The following is a 15,624-nucleotide window of genomic DNA, read 5'->3' as shown; positions in this document are numbered from 1 at the left end:
GTCGAACTCTTGGTAGAGATAGCACCAACCAGATAAAGAAAGCTACCACTGCAGTCGCATGGATCAATTGGCCTTCCTGACTTTGAGATGCCGTCCCACCGAGGCAAAATTCTCAGACAAAGAGCTGCGCTGGAAGGAAATTTCGCGTGAGCTGCGGATGACGAGACGATGGCGGGGTTGGGTTTAGCGCGGGGAGCTGCTTTCATTTTCTCGGGACCCACGCGAGTCAACTTATTAGCATAATAATAGACTAGTAACTATGTACCCTACTTCCACGACCAACAAGCGTGGAAATACTATATATTGATTTGATTGTTGCACTATACACAATATCCCGGGGGGTGAAATGATCGACATCGTGGGTGATTACGTTAGATAAAGAAAAAAGGCCAAGATCCATCCACATCCGCAGGTCCATCCGTACATTATGTGCAGGAAAGCCGTCCACACCGGCAAAGAAACCACCGACACGGCTGTCCACATACGCCTACTTTTGAAACCTCGAAAATCCTTCCAGTCGGAGCCCGGAACCAGCGGGGCTAGAGATCATGGTCACATCAAGTGATGAAAGCAAGCGCCAGTGTCGTTCCGTTGTCCATGTCAACCTGACACACGCATTCGTATCTGAGACCGTGTTCAATCCAGAAGCTGACTCCGATTGGGAATTGTCAACTCATCCGGAACGGCAATGAGGGAAACCAGTTCAACAAGAGAACAAAGGGGGAAAGCATGCACAATGGGTATCCGCCATGCGCTGAGGTAACACAACCAACGAGCTAATTACAGACGACTACCAGTATCCGCGGCGGTCGTAAGGCATGTATTCGCCCCGAGGCGGACTACGAGGCCGTCCATAAGGGCGAGGGGGTGCGTACGGGTCATCATAATGGCGAGGTGGCGGGGGTGGGCGGACATCGTAGGGGTCATCGTAGGGACGACGCGGGGGAGGGTAGTCTTCCATCCGAGGACGAGGAGGAGTGCGGCGTCCGTATCCATCCCGGTCATAATAGTCCCTCCGGATTGGGATGGGAGAGCGTTCCCGATAGTGAGCCCGGGGGCTGTAGCCACGCGGCGCAGGGAACCGCCGGTCATACTCATCCATGGGCGGGTAACTCCGACGAGGGGACCGAGATCGGTACGGGTCACGAATGGCACGTTCATCCGGGTAAGTTTGAATCTAGGAAGGGTATGAGGTTTCGTTCCACTCAGATCATATGTACCAGTGAAGTTGCTTACATCGGCAATGCAAGTTACGCGGGAGCCTTTGAATTCACGTCCGTCCAGCTTCTCAATGGCCGTCTTCAGGTCGTTGGCGGTCTCGAATTCCACGAATCTTGGGAGCATATGTCAATGGGGTCCTGTCCGACCGGATAGGAAGTTGAAGAATTAACCCACCCTCTGCCGAGTTCACGGCCAGTTTCAGAGTAAACCACGTCCAAGCCAGACTGACGCGCAAAGTCTTTAAGATCCTAGATAACCCCAGGATGTGAGTCCATATCCAGGTGCAAGAGTGGTACAGTGGTATCCGATGTGTCCGGGTGCCAGCAATTAGAAAAATACAATATGGAAAAACAGGCCAGGAAGGGACCCAAGCGATACAGGGTAGTAGGTGAAGGGATCCTTCGATGACTGCGAGGGCGTTCCATCCTGGACAGGGTTGTCCGGCCTCAGCTCTCAGCTCTCAGAGCTGGGGTTCGACCATGGGAGGCAGCCATCCAGCCTTCCTTTCAGTTAGGTGGGGTCCGAAAGTTGGTTGGTGAACGACCCATACATCATGAGGAGCTGATCATCGTCGCCAGGATTCCCTTGGGCCGTAGGTGGAGGAACATAGAACGGAGTACAGGAAAAGGATGAATTAGGGAACGCAAATCGGCCGAGATGCAAGGCGTCCGGTGGATCCAGAAGAAAGGGGACTTGGGCTGCTAACCTGCCAACTTGTTTCCGGGAGTCCAGAAACCATCATGCGAAAGATCGTGCGACGCGGACGAGGCATGTTGGGACGGTCCATTGGGCCAGGGAAGTTCTCCTTGCGGCGCGGTCCACGGGCAAATTGCACGGTGAGGCGCTCGCCTTTGAAGTCACTGCCGTCTGCACGGAGAGTTAAGTCAACCATGAAGATCTTTGAATATGGTGCTTGCGTTGGTACATACGGAAGGCTAGATAATCGTCCTAGATTAGCATGGTCACGCGACAGCTAGGGAGCAAAACAGGGTGACTTACCGGGTACAACATCTCTAGCATCCATCGCATCCTCGTATTCGATGAAACCGAAGCCATTCATGAGCTTGATCTCTGTAATCTTTCCGGAACCATGGGTGCTGAAATGTTCCTCGATATCCTGTTTAGTCACTGTAAAAGAAACCCCACTAATGGCGCCCACCCGGGGCGCCGTGAGTACAATGTCAGCCTACTGCGAATGGTTTTGAAAGAACAAATAACCGAGACAACTGGATATGATTTCGAAGCTGCCAACCCAGTATCCGGAAAACTGAGTTTACCGTGACACAAGCAAGGAAGATTGAAACAAAAGGAAGGAAAAATCCGCCATCAATCTCCGGAGGGGTGAAAACCTCGGTGACTCAGGGAGGTCAATCCAGACGCATGGCGATCCAGCGGAATATCCCGATTTCTGTGTCGAAGATAGAGGTGGACAAGAAGTGCAACATCCAGAGCGGGTTGAGAAAACAAGGAGACCTAAGGAGAGTTTGTAGATGGCTTCATACCATTGCGGGGGAGATTCCCGAGATAGAGTCGGGTGGACGAGACCTCAGTCATGGCGGGTAGTAGTAGATGGCGAGAGAGATAGGACTAGCACAGCGCGCACAATGGTCGAGGTGAAATCCGTCCAGGCGGATCAACAAGCAAATCGCAGTCGCAACGCTTCTGGCCTTGCGGGAACGTGGTTTAGACAAGAAATTCCGATTCAATGATGGTACAGGCGACCGTGGAGAAACAGATCCTTGAGGGGTCAAATGGGTCGTTATCCTGGGCAATCTAGAGCTGGAAGTTGTGATGGCGGCAGTATTCAGCAAAGTAATAATTCCTGGTGTTTATCCGGGGAATGCGAGGACCATAGAACGGTTCCAGAAGGTAACGGTGGGCCTGACTGATTAGGGAAGCAAGGAGAGGATAGTTTGGTACGCTGAGGGGACAGCTGAACCAGAGATGAAGTAGCTCTCAGGTAAGAGCTGGCTTTCACACGCGCGCGCACACACAATCGGGACTGGAAGAGGGTTAGATGGTGACGGAGATCCGGTCGAGCGGGAGAAGGAGAGCGGCAGCACGGGGAATCCAGGGAAGCGCTGGGCAAAGAGAGCGAGACAGGCAGGATCAGAAGAAGATGAGGGAGAAAGGAGAGTTTTGAGGGCGAATGGACCGGGTCACAGCAGGGAAAAGAGGAGAAGCGCGAACTGATTGGGAGAGGCTGACCGCCCTGCCAAACCAGAAATCCGGGTGGAAATGGAAATTCAACTTGATGCTGGCGGTGGGAAGGCACCCAATCAGAGGCCGCAGTCTGGAATCGCCTCACTTTGTTTCCCTCGGCGGGATCCACGTGGCCCCGCCTGACCTTTTTCTGTAGTACTTTGTCCACTATGTCACTCTCTACTAGCTACAGAGGCAGTGCTGTTGCCCATATTTATAAGTTATTCATGTAGAATCTATTATGCTGAGCAGCCGATCTACATTTATCTTACTCAACACTTCTGAACCAGCACCACTACTCCGGTACAGCCCTGCTGCATCTCTCTATAATTATCTCGGCTTCAGCCCACTCGGGTGGCCCGGTCAAGCTTCCTACTAAAGTAGCTGAATGCTTTGATCATTCCGGCATTCTACATACTAGGTAGGACACATACAGCACCAATAGTATATTAGGCAATGGTAGCAGGATGTACAATGATCTCACTAAGTATATCATATCAATGATTGAAGTATGTCTTCTTTAGTCATCTACTTTGTAGTTTACTGTTCAACATCTACCCCATACTAATATATTAATGTAGAAAAAATGGAACCTCCACTAATCTGCACTGGGTCTAGTCCCTGCCAAGCAATTAACAAGGCTGTCAATTCTGCAGGGATGGCAGTCGCAGCTGAGATTCAGCTCCAATGAATATGACTGATCTCATCATCAGGCAAAGTGATGCATATTTGCCACAGGGTGGCTGGACAATATTACATTGCAATCTTATATATTTGCGTTGATGTAATAGGATCTACCTGTGATTATAGTCAGCCTTTCATTCAAGCAGCAAAACAAATTGCGTTTATAACATTGTTGACTATGCTAGTTACGACGATGACGTTCTGGCTTTGATCGGCATGGACATACTTTGTGTATTTGCACAGCGTGTACTATGTACTAAGTAGGCAGTCCTTGAGATACTCTACTTACAATGAATATACTTCACTATAGCCATCGCTACCGCTAGTAAATACATGGATGAGATAGTATCTTAATGTTATGTACGTGTCTCTGGAAAACACCAGACCCCTTTTACATTGTATTTGATTGCGCACTATTCTACCCAGTGTGTTAAAAATAGTATGGTATAACATTGCCATGTCATGAAGCGGCGAGTGTTGATTGTATACTAACGTTGAGTTTTCTGGACACTTTGCCACTGAAACGCCTACGCAAAATCCTCATATTTTGCTATATTTGAACAGTGAGACCATCCATTCTATGCTAGCGACCGAGATGCAGGCAGAACGCTTATAGAATGCTGGTATGTATTACGTGTTTGGCCGAAGCCTACAGGACGTATGCCGCATTTCCGGCGTACAACAGTTTAGAGACAACACATCACCGCAATATATTCGGCATATGAACCAATTATACTTTGGCGTGTAGCAATCAAATGCTGGGGTGTATTAAGGGGGTCATGCTAAGTAGACGACTTAAAGCGAATCGCAGCACCACGTCAAAAGGGGTGTGAAGAATAAAAGACGCGCGGCGTTCCAAAAATGAAGAAAAGAGACAGAAGGAAAGTAATATGCATAGTCCAATAGATTGCTTGAGTTTAAGATATATTCGGAGTTATGGAATTCCGGTTCTCCTTCTTGTCTCTACCCTTCTGTGAGCTACTTTCAACTGCCGCAGTCGTTGACAGTTGGAAGAAGGCTCGTAGTATGTTGTTGCTGGTCACCCCCCGCCCCCATAAGCTTATACCCTGGTACCTCAAAAGTAGTTCGAAAACACACGGGATAGACAGGCAATAGGACGCAATAAATCGACCCTGCGGTATATACGCTTTTCAACATCATGTCCATACCAAGTGGCAAAGTCCTCAACCAATTGGCGAGCCTCTCCACAGCCTCGTTCTTCACGAGCCTCACCAGATGAACACTAAAGGCTGCTCAGGGCATTGTGGCAATAGGCCTCGGGCCCACTTTCCGTGTTTTCAAGGCGAATGATGGCTTCTTTGGCGAGCATAATCACCTCTATATCCCAGCCCTCCTGACCTTCCTCAGGTCCATCATAGAAGCTAGCATACCAGTCCAAGATCTGTATGACATCGCCGACATAACCAAGCAACCCCGGGGAGCGTAGCCAGTCAGCCAAGTCGTAGCAATTGGGGCGTCCAAAAGCGTTTCGCAGGTGTCGTTCTTGTCGCTGCACTGACGACACAGGGTTGAGATGTAGGGATCAAGATATGATACCTTGCATTGGTTTTAGATGGTATAATGGGTGGTATGGTTAATATGGATGAGACTGGCTTTGAATTGTATGTAGCGAATACACTCTCTGGCATCTGACAACCTCCGAAATGGTTATGGATGTAATTGTACTCTTGATGTTGACTCAACGGCGAGTGAGACTCCAACCCCACGTATAGTCATATGAGATAATAGTAATCAACAGATAGAATTCCAAAATCTTGTCGCTAGATAAACTGAAAAATGTTGGCAACGGTGTAGTACAGATGTACTTCTTTTGCCCACACCGTTTCGACAAGAGCTAAGGCTTTATCCCTAGAATATATATAGGAGAAGTAGGAATAACCAAAAGCAGTCACCGCTGCATGATGTCGAGACAGGCGGAGGAAGTAGAGATGAGGTATTCATCATAATCATATCATATGACTGTAATTAAAATGGTACACTGTCTAGAAAGCAGAGTAGGTATGAAGGGTGCAAAATATAGGGTATGATGGATATGCCAACGGTCCAGTGCAGCGGTAAAGGGCATGAAGCCATAGTCTGCACTAATAGACACTGGAGTGGCTCCACTTATGAGGAAACGATCTTAGTATAGCCCTAAGCGGGGATCCCTGCAGCACAGAGCACTAAGTGTCAGGCTATATAGAAGAGCATCCGTTCGGAGGCTTCGCTTCACATGATAATGGCTCTCCTTTGGGGTATGCCCGAATCACGTGCAAATGAATCATCAAGATGCTGGGCAATTTGTTCTCTTACTATTTGGGAGATTGTCACTTTGAGCGGCTGTCATTGAATACTTCATTTGTACAGGATTAGTAGTAAAATATTATCTAAAGGTATGGGTGATCTTTTTACCGGCACCTCTCTGTCTCACATTAGCTGTGCTAAGTAGCATAGCCGATGCCAACTTTGAGTTCAATATTGAAGACCAGCACTTGACATGAGATATCTTCTAGCACTCTGAAGTTGACTCCATGGTGGGTTCACTCGGATGGAGAGTGGCAGCCATGATATATCCGAAGACGGCTATCTAGATACTCGGCGCATGTGTCGAGACTCGATACTTACTAGTACTAGTAGAAGATCATATCCGACGGGATTGACGGCAAACCCGCGGGCGGAGCGGCAAGCGTGCGAGTGATTCCCATCACCGAGCCTCCCATTGGCCGACATAGCCTCGGGTAGTCCCAAGGCAGGCCAAGTTCTGCCCGCAACCTCCAGCACCCACCGCCAAATTTTATCCCACGGCCGCCATATTCTTCTTAGTCACGTTCTCCATTGCCGGTGACGGAGAGGGGACTTACTTAGCCTACTTACTCTTCTGATCTGGATCCCACGCTTGAAAGTTGCTTCTTCCTTCTCCCTCACCATCCCGCTTGGTGTCATTCCTGTGCCCTTCTCGTTCGCCACACCTTTCCCCCATTGCTTACTCCCATCCTACCATGCAGTTGTCTCGTTTATAGGAGCTCCCCATTCAAGCAACGCACTGTGACATCTCCTCTCCTACATTGCTCCCTTTCTGAAACTCCGCCATGGCTTCGAAAGGAGCTGTCTTGCCTCTTCTGAGGCGCGAATTGCGACCCACTTGGTCGCGATTCTCCAGACCCTCCGCCTCTCTCGCCCCCTTCAGCAACTCCGCCCGAATCTCGAACAGCTCCCTCGCAGCGTCCGGCAAGCGTGCCATTCGTCGCACCTCGTTCTTCCCGCCCGTTCAGACTCGAGCCTTTTCGCAATCACTATCCCGAAAGCTGACTGATGAGCATGGCAACTTTGATCCGCGACAGTTGGACAGGGAGTCGGATGAGGTCGATGTCTGTATCGTCGGTGGTGGTATGTAGAATGACCCGGACCTGTTTCGTTTGGCGTATAGAGGTATGGTACAGGATTTAGTAACTAACCGACTGTCTTTATTACAACATAGGCCCTGCTGGTCTGGCTGCTGCCATCCGATTGAAGCAGCTCGCCAACGAAGCCGGCAACGAGGAGTTCCGTGTCATCGTGTTGGAAAAGGCCGGTGAACTGGGTGCACACGTCCTTTCGGGTAACGTCCTGGAGCCTACCGCCATGAACGAGCTGTTGCCAGATTGGTTGTCGGAAGACAATCCGTCTCGCTTCGAGAATGTGACTCCGGCGAAGGAGGATAAGATGCGCTTCTTGACCAAAAACTCGGCCATTCCGATCCCTGCGCCGCCACAGATGAACAACCATGGCAACTACATTATCAGTCTGAACGAACTTACGAAGTGGATGGGAGAAAGGGCTGAGGAATTGGGTGTTGAAGTATACCCCGGATTTGCGGCCAGTGAACTCGTCTACAAGAAGTCAGATGGATCGGTCCTCGGTGTGGCCACCAATGATTTGGGTGTTGGTCGCGACGGCAAGGCCAAGGACAGCTTCGAGCGGGGAATGGAGTTCCACGCCCGCGTGACCCTTCTTGCTGAGGGTTGCCATGGTAGCTTGACGAAGCAGGTGGTCAAGAAGTACGACCTGAGGCGCGATAGCCAGCCTCAGACCTACGGTATTGGTGTGAAGGAGATCTGGGAGATCCAGCCCGAGAAGTTCAAGCCCGGTGAGATCACACACTCCCTGGGATACCCCCTTCCTAGTGACACGTATGGTGGTGCGTGGATGTACCACTTTGGCGACAACATGGTCAGCATTGGCTTGGTGGTTGGGCTGGACTACCCGAACCCCTGGCTGTCGCCCTATGGCGAGTTCCAGAAGCTCAAGCACCACCCTCTGTACAAGGACGTCCTCGAAGGTGGAAAGTGCATCTCGTACGGTGCACGGGCTCTCAACGAGGGTGGATTCCAGTCGATCCCGAAGTGCGCTTTCCCGGGAGGAGCGCTTATCGGCGATAGTGCTGGATTCTTGAACGTTCCGAAGATCAAGGGCACACACTCCGCAATGAAGTCGGCCATGCTTGCTGCCGAATCCGCCTATGCGGCCCTGCAGGGCAGCTCGGAGGGCTCTGTATTCCTGTTCGACTATGAAGAAGCTCTGCGCAAGTCGTCCATCTGGAAGGAGCTGTACGAGGTGCGTAACATGCGGCCCTCTTTCAGCACGCCACTGGGTCTCTATGGAGGTATCCTGTACTCTGGTCTCGAAGCATACGTTCTCAAGGGCAAGGCTCCCTGGACTTTGAAGCACCATGGCACGGATGCTGCTGCGACCAAGATGGCGTCTGAATGCAACAAGATCGAGTACCCCAAGCCCGACGGAGTGATCAGCTTTGATATTCTCACCAGCGTCAGCCGCACGGGTACCAACCACGAGGAAGATCAGCCAGTGCATTTGCAGGTGGAGGACTGGGACAAGCACACCGATGTTGCCTGGCCCAAGTACCAGGGTGTGGAGAACCGCTTCTGCCCTGCCGGTGTGTATGAGTACGTGGAGGACTCTAGCAAGCCCCACGGCGTGCGCTTCCAGATCAACTCCCAGAAGTAAGTCAAGCCCGGATGCTCGTACTGTTTCTCTTGCTAACCAGTCATAGCTGCATTCACTGCAAGACCTGTGACATCAAGGTGCCTACCCAGGATATCAATTGGCAGACACCTCAAGGTGGAGAGGGCCCGAAGTACTTCATGACTTAGGCCTAGCGATTTTTCAACACTTACATATTTCTCTCTACCCTTCATCAGGGTACAAAAAGGATTGGATGGATTAGAGTATCCATTGTGGCGTTGGTTACTAATGTTTGATCATGTTTCATTTCCAGGCCGGTGGATGCCTGTTACGTTATTGCGTGTTGAGCCCGGACGGGGCCTTGTATATATAGTTGTACTCCATAGTTTGCGGTGACGATGAATACTGAGTATACCGGTTACTCGGGAAATAGGCTGTTTTGCTCAGCGTAAGCTACCTGGAAGCAGCGCAGATTTCTAGATAATGTGCAAGCTGAATGTTAGGGCAGCTAAAGCAAGTCTGATGGTAGATGTGCTATAATATCACAACGAGCCTAGCAACCTCACAGCGAAGCCATTATGGCTCTCCCACGAGCATCTACTTCAAATGATGCAACCTACCAACCAACCAACTAACACATGCAAAATGACAAGCATCCAGGAACACACCTCCGAAAATACACCCGAATTCCATCACTTCCCCATCACAACCCCCAAAGGGATATATCCCCTAACCTCACAACACCGTCATACACACCCTAACCCCCGCAACTACCAGTCCATCAATGCTCCGAAGTAACAATCTAGACCAAACCTTCACGGAACTCACTTCAGAAAGTATCTTAATCACTGGATGGCGCGACACAGCTATAAAAAGCGCACATCTGTCTCCGAATCCCAAGTTGTCACGACTATCAAGCCTACTACGACCAAACTCACCATCACCATCACCATCACCATCACCATCATACAACACACGATCAATCAACCGTCAACAGCAAACATGATCTTTGGTACTAATTCCACCAGCATACCATCAACTCGAACCCTAACCACTACCCCTGGACCCTCCTCCCCAATGGACGACGAAGACGTCGTAGAAGTGGTCGACACCGCCGCCTCCACTTCATCCTCCTCATCATCTCCTCCATCCACCCGCCTCATGGCCGTCGGGAAATGCAAAGCGGAACTCAAATCCGGCAATATAGGCCTAGATTGTCCCTGCAACAGGGGAATCTTCTCTCTAACCCATACCAACGATATCAGCGATCAATGCATCGACTGCGAGCACTCCATCGCAGAACACGAGGGCATTGATATCGATATCCAACGAAAAGGCATGTCCTTCCCTTCCCTTATCCCCCCTCTATCCCTATCTCATAGAACATTCCTCCCCCAAACCAACCGGACCAACCAATATCTAAACTAATGAGAGATGATAATAGAAGACCCCCGGCACACAACCCTCACCAAACTCACCAACCTAATGGACCACTACCCCCTCCTCTACGTCCGCGGCATCCCCGACAGCGGCAAAGGAACCGTGAACCAATTCCGGCGCGAGAACATCATGCTCATGACGCGGGAGCAAGAAGCGAATAGCTTCTTTCTTCCTGTGGATAAGCCGCTGGAGGAGTTCGACTCGGAGGATGATCGTCTCCTCACGCAGATTTTTGGCTCGTTTAATCGCCTGTGTAATGATCCGCAGATCTTCTTCCTGGTGATTTATTTTTTGACCCTGTCGGCGTGGTTAAGTGATCGGTTTATTAAGCAGGTGGTTTTGCCCTATTTGCCGGCGCCGGGGGCCGGGATGAGGGGGTTGAGATAGGGATTACTACGTAGTATTACTAGGTGATTTTTTTGGGGCGTTGGGAGGTAGGTTGGGGGGTTATAAAATGAATAGTAGTTTTTTTCGTTAAGAAAGTGGGTGTTGTTTAGGCTGGGACTGTAGTTGTAGTAAATTTGTTGTAGTTGTTGTAGTGAAGTCGTGATGTATACTAAGAGTTCAGTAGGTAAGTATATATAGTTCCCAAAACGGTAAAATCACTACAAGAAACCGGTGTACTGACGATCCACGATAACCATAAACCAATCGAAATTAACTAACTATAGAATGTATACTATCTTAGTTACTTCCTACTGCATCAAGTAATGCAGCAACCGAAAAAAGGGGGTGTCAACGTGACCGACAGTTGATGCTGATCACATGAAAAGGGCGAAAACGAAAAATAGAAAAAAAAAACAAACGACCCTATGACGCCAAGCTCCCGAATGCGAAAGCGATGCTGCTTTTGCCGCTTGCCGAATAAGCAAAAAGCAAAGCAAGCAAGCGACAAGTAACGCTGACAGCCCATGTGATGGATGTTCATCACCGACCGACTTTTTTCGAATTTATTCCAATTTGCCCCATGTTGCATAGATGCCTATTTTGTGACGTCTCGATTGCTATTGTATACAGTAAGCTGATTCTTCACTTGGGCCACAGCTAATAATACCGACGGAGTGGTACGGGAGCATCATTCTAGTCATGATGTCCTCCGTCCGGCATATACCCATGGTCAAGTAAAAAGTGAAAATAGACTTGAAACGGGATCCATCCCACACCAACCATTCTATCACAGTTTAGATATTCCGGGGAGGCTGAAGGTGGTGCGGGTAACAAACTTAGATGGCAAAAAAAAGTATGGGAAAGGCCACCTGGCCGGATTACGTATTGAACACGGCTGTAGCCGCTGCCTGCCGACCGACCGACCGACAGTTGAGTCAAAAAGTCGCGTCGCGGAAGTTTTCCCATAAAAGCTGAGATTTGAGTTGCGCGTGAAAGCGATAAGTGGTTAGTAGCCTATAACCCTTGTCGAGGCTATTTCCGTCCCCTGCACTAAAATCGAATGAACACCGACCGCAGCGCAAGGCTACGATCGGAGGGGGGCAAGATTTGTGGATCGGAAGGCAGGAAATTGCCTGAGATCTACTATAAGTTGTCTGGGGTATGTTATTATGGTATGGAACTTGGCTGGAAAGCGGCAAATCAAACGCCAAATGAGAGGCGAGAACAGCCTCGCGCGGGATGAACCCCATGACGCGACCGACGACGCGACCGGCGCGTACCGGGATGAGCGACCTCACGACTGGTCCAACTTTCTTGGACAAACAGGAAGACTGTGACTCAAGAATGAGAATCATCAACAGCGGTTAGCTGTGACTGTGATAGTGTAGTGTAAGTAATGATCTGTTAGAATGTTTTGGAATCATCTTGATGATCATCGATGAATCGGGCCCAACAAAAAAAAATTTTCCCCAAAGGCTGTATTTTTGGGGCTCGGAAGAAAGAGATCAGGAAGAGAGTGAAAGGGATCGAAGAAATTTTTGTTCAGTTGGCAACCGCTAAAGCGGCAAGGCAAAAGAAAGAAGAGAGAAAAAAAAAAATGAAAAAGGAAAAAAAGAAGGAGTGAAGGGGAAAAAGCCGAGAACAGTAAGGCGGAATGATTGGTAGACTGAAGAATGGATGGACTGGAAAGTGGATCAGAGTTATCAGTTGCAGGAGCGACGCGGACTGGCTGGGGAGATGAGTGGCTGCAGGCCTGCAACCCCAGCGTAAGGGGGGCGACAGCCAACGAGAACGAACGCAGGTGTGGTGAGTGGAGTCGCCGATCAACAAACCAGAGATGACGGAATGGCGCTTGGCCACCCAAGAGCCGCTAGTGGAGGCGCTAACACGCAGCGAGCAGTGCCAGAGCGGCCACTTCCATGGGTGAAAGCGAGTGGAAAGCGAGTGAAAGCGACCGCTCGTCGCTGCTTTTGCCGCCGCCGCCGGGCCCAGCCCCCCCTGACGCCAGCTGCGCCCGGGCGCTGTGACTCAGCCTATATAAAGGCCCAACCTCCCACTTTCCTGTCGCTGTTGGAATTTTTGATCCTGGTCTTGGCACCGCCCGGAAAGCCATACTGTCCTCTCTTCCCGCCCGCCATCCTCCCCTCCCCTCCCTATACACTCTCTCCACACTCACGTACGGTTTGCAGAGATTACTGCTGATATCAGCTGTTTATATCTCTGCTATTAACCTGCTGGATCTAAACACATTTCCGGGAAGAAGGTTTTTTTAGGGAAGCCAAGAAAAAAAAAGTATCAAATTGGGAAAGAAAAATTCTTTTCTTCCCTTTTTCTCTTTTTTTCTTCTGAACTCCAAACCGTTATCAGTCCCCGTTACTGAAACAGGAAGTTTGCAGCCTCAGGTGTGCATCTTCGCCACTCTCTCTCTCCAAATCGCAGATAGACATTCCCAATTCATACAAAAACCAAGAAAAGCAAACAAAACACACGCACCTCCCCTCTCAAAAAAAAGTTGTGTCATTTACACAAAAAAAAAAAACAACGTGCTTTTTCTGTCATCTCACACTCCCTTCTTCTGCACTTGTTCACTTACTTCCATCCATAAGTTTGTGAACGCTGCTGCTCTTGAGTTAATCTCCCCTAGAAAACACTTGACTGTGCTTTTCTAGTCCCCTGGTCGCTGCCTTATTCTCCCTTCCCATCCACCTTATCCTCCTTCCTCCACGGCGGCTTTTTGTCATCGCCTGTCACATACCTCTGCACTCCACCTTGACTTCATTCCGTTTCGTCTTCGAAACGGTTTATTGCTTGGATCCCAGAGCAGTATTGCTGCAGGGGAGACATTGACTTGTCCATCTCCCGCAAAGGGTACGTTGTTCTCTTCACTTGGTCTTGACCTCACTTGTCTTGCCTTTCCTGGCAGACACCTCAGGTGCCTGTCGCTCTTGAGTCTCTTTGAGCGTCATCTCCATCTGTCACTCACCTTGTCTGTCCTCTCTTGACTGACTTTGAGCTCTGCGTCTACACAGACTGCTATCTGCAAAAAGCTTTTCTATCTACTCTCAGCGTCGGCTGGTTTACGGCTCGAGTATTCCACTACTCACGTCGCGATGGATTCTCTTACGACCCATCCTTCTACCGCGCAGCAGGCCCGGGCCTTCACTTCCCCCGCCTCTCTGTCCTTCCCCGGTGGTGCCGGCGATTTGACTCCGCCTTCCGATAAAGACGGAAACATGGCGATGGCTCAGGGTGCGAATGGGATGATGAACGGTCAGCAGCAGGGAGGAAATGCCGCTAATGGCAACGGGGTGGCGCCCGCAACTCCAGCTGCGACTCCCGGTGCCAACACTCCGGGAAGTGGCATTGTGCCTACGTTGCAGTGAGTATACTCTTGCTGTCTCTATTTCTGGGTCACCAGATTACTGAACAATGATCTCTCTTTTTCTTTGAAGAAACATTGTCGCGACGGTCAACCTTGACTGTCGTCTGGACTTGAAAACGATCGCTCTCCACGCAAGAAATGCGGAGTACAACCCTAAGGTATTACTTTCCACACCTCCCTGTGCTTGATATGTCAGGGCATAGTGTGGCTGAACTGTTCTTTTTTCTTCCAATAGCGTTTCGCGGCCGTGATCATGCGTATCCGAGAGCCGAAGACGACCGCTTTGATCTTCGCCTCCGGCAAGATGGTGGTTACTGGTGCCAAGTCGGAGGATGACTCCAAGCTGGCTTCCAGAAAATACGCACGTATCATTCAGAAGCTTGGTTTCAATGCCAAGTTCACGGATTTCAAGATCCAGAACATCGTGGGTTCTTGCGATATCAAGTTCCCCATCCGCCTGGAGGGTTTGGCCAGTCGCCATCACAACTTCAGTTCCTACGAACCTGAGTTGTTCCCCGGTCTTATCTACCGCATGATGAAGCCTAAGATCGTGCTGCTTATCTTCGTCAGTGGAAAGATCGTCCTCACTGGTGCTAAGGTCCGTGAGGAGATCTACCAGGCGTTCGAACTGATCTATCCTGTGCTTTCGGGTATGCATTGCTCCCTCACTTCGGATTTGAAGTGGACATCGTGCTAACCAGCTGTAAAGATTTCCGTAAAGTCTAAAAGGGCATCGCCTTTTCTCAGGAAGATCTCGACCACCTCGTCCTTCCCATCTTCATCAACTTGTATTAACACTTGGCTTTTCCCCTTGCACTGGCCCGCGAGGTTGTACTATGAACGGACAACGCGCTTCAACCCAGCACGGCTGATGCTTTTTTTGCTGTTCCGATTTTTCTCTCTTCTACACCTTTGCACATCACGATTTTCATGCTAGCATCTGTACGGCGTTCGAGCGATTGGTCTCTATTGTCCCTTTTTTTTCCTTCCTGTTTCAACAAACAAAGTGTCTCACCATCTTAGATAGTCGCACACCGCAGATTCAAGGGGGCGGTACTGTGCGCTGGTCGAATGGTTGCCTCCTTCTAATTATTGGTTTTCTGTTCTTTGCCTATTGGCAGTGATCCTCGATGTGTATGGCTTTGGTCATCGCTCGAGGTGGTTCGGACCTCCGAGGACTTGCTTGCTATTGATTCGGAGGGTTAACTCAAGCTCAAGCACCCAAAAAAATCTTTCCTGTTTATTGTTCTAGATCGCTACGCTCTGCTACGGAAGTGGATGAAATACACACTGGGAGAATGAAGGATGGGCGCGCGTGCCCAGGTTCCAAATAGTGGCATAATTAT

At 49.8% G+C, this 15,624-nt stretch overlaps 6 protein-coding genes across 6 annotated transcripts; 5 read left to right on the top strand and 1 right to left on the bottom strand.

The window, feature by feature from the left end:
* Positions 1 to 604: 604 nt before the first annotated feature.
* Positions 605 to 2,900, bottom strand: BO85DRAFT_160566 (putative pre-RNA splicing factor Srp2). Its single transcript, XM_025654229.1, has 7 exons — positions 2,724 to 2,900; positions 2,221 to 2,349; positions 2,151 to 2,156; positions 1,928 to 2,088; positions 1,396 to 1,469; positions 1,237 to 1,333; positions 605 to 1,177 (listed from the first exon to the last, which is right to left on the bottom strand). Exons 1-7 carry the CDS (start codon positions 2,773 to 2,775, stop codon positions 791 to 793), a joined length of 906 nt encoding a protein of 301 aa, XP_025511159.1. The 5' UTR covers positions 2,776 to 2,900; the 3' UTR covers positions 605 to 790.
* Positions 2,901 to 6,905: 4,005 nt separating this feature from the next.
* BO85DRAFT_472090 (electron-transferring-flavoprotein dehydrogenase) lies at positions 6,906 to 9,496 on the top strand. The gene is made up of 3 exons (XM_025662534.1): positions 6,906 to 7,494; positions 7,586 to 9,107; positions 9,158 to 9,496. Exons 1-3 carry the CDS (start codon positions 7,197 to 7,199, stop codon positions 9,255 to 9,257), a joined length of 1,920 nt encoding a protein of 639 aa, XP_025511158.1. The 5' UTR covers positions 6,906 to 7,196; the 3' UTR covers positions 9,258 to 9,496.
* A 575-nt stretch (positions 9,497 to 10,071) lies between these two features.
* Positions 10,072 to 10,443, top strand: BO85DRAFT_348730 (uncharacterized protein; the record flags this gene model as incomplete). The annotated part of the gene is made up of 1 exon (XM_025655480.1): positions 10,072 to 10,443. A coding segment is annotated over one exon (372 nt), but the record flags the coding sequence as incomplete, so codon positions are not given.
* A 111-nt stretch (positions 10,444 to 10,554) lies between these two features.
* BO85DRAFT_382035 (uncharacterized protein) lies at positions 10,555 to 10,896 on the top strand (the record flags this gene model as incomplete). The annotated part of the gene is made up of 1 exon (XM_025656452.1): positions 10,555 to 10,896. The coding sequence occupies one exon, from the start codon at positions 10,555 to 10,557 to the stop codon at positions 10,894 to 10,896; it is 342 nt and encodes a 113-aa protein (XP_025511156.1).
* Positions 10,897 to 12,065: 1,169 nt separating this feature from the next.
* On the top strand, positions 12,066 to 12,737 carry BO85DRAFT_381955 (uncharacterized protein; the record flags this gene model as incomplete). The annotated part of the gene is made up of 2 exons (XM_025656445.1): positions 12,066 to 12,229; positions 12,569 to 12,737. 2 exons carry the CDS (start codon positions 12,066 to 12,068, stop codon positions 12,735 to 12,737), a joined length of 333 nt encoding a protein of 110 aa, XP_025511155.1.
* An 851-nt stretch (positions 12,738 to 13,588) lies between these two features.
* Positions 13,589 to 15,274, top strand: BO85DRAFT_160504 (putative TATA-box-binding protein). Its single transcript, XM_025654228.1, has 4 exons — positions 13,589 to 14,275; positions 14,349 to 14,436; positions 14,514 to 14,928; positions 14,988 to 15,274. Exons 1-4 carry the CDS (start codon positions 14,007 to 14,009, stop codon positions 15,002 to 15,004), a joined length of 789 nt encoding a protein of 262 aa, XP_025511154.1. The 5' UTR covers positions 13,589 to 14,006; the 3' UTR covers positions 15,005 to 15,274.
* The last annotated feature ends 350 nt before the right edge of the window (positions 15,275 to 15,624 follow it).

The sequence above is a fragment of the Aspergillus piperis genome (genome assembly GCF_003184755.1).
Source record: "Aspergillus piperis CBS 112811 unplaced genomic scaffold BO85scaffold_25, whole genome shotgun sequence".
Taxonomy (NCBI): Eukaryota; Fungi; Ascomycota; class Eurotiomycetes; order Eurotiales; family Aspergillaceae; genus Aspergillus; species Aspergillus piperis.
The sequence above is the reverse complement of the archived record's forward strand: the minus strand, read 5'-3'. Positions and strand labels throughout refer to the sequence as shown.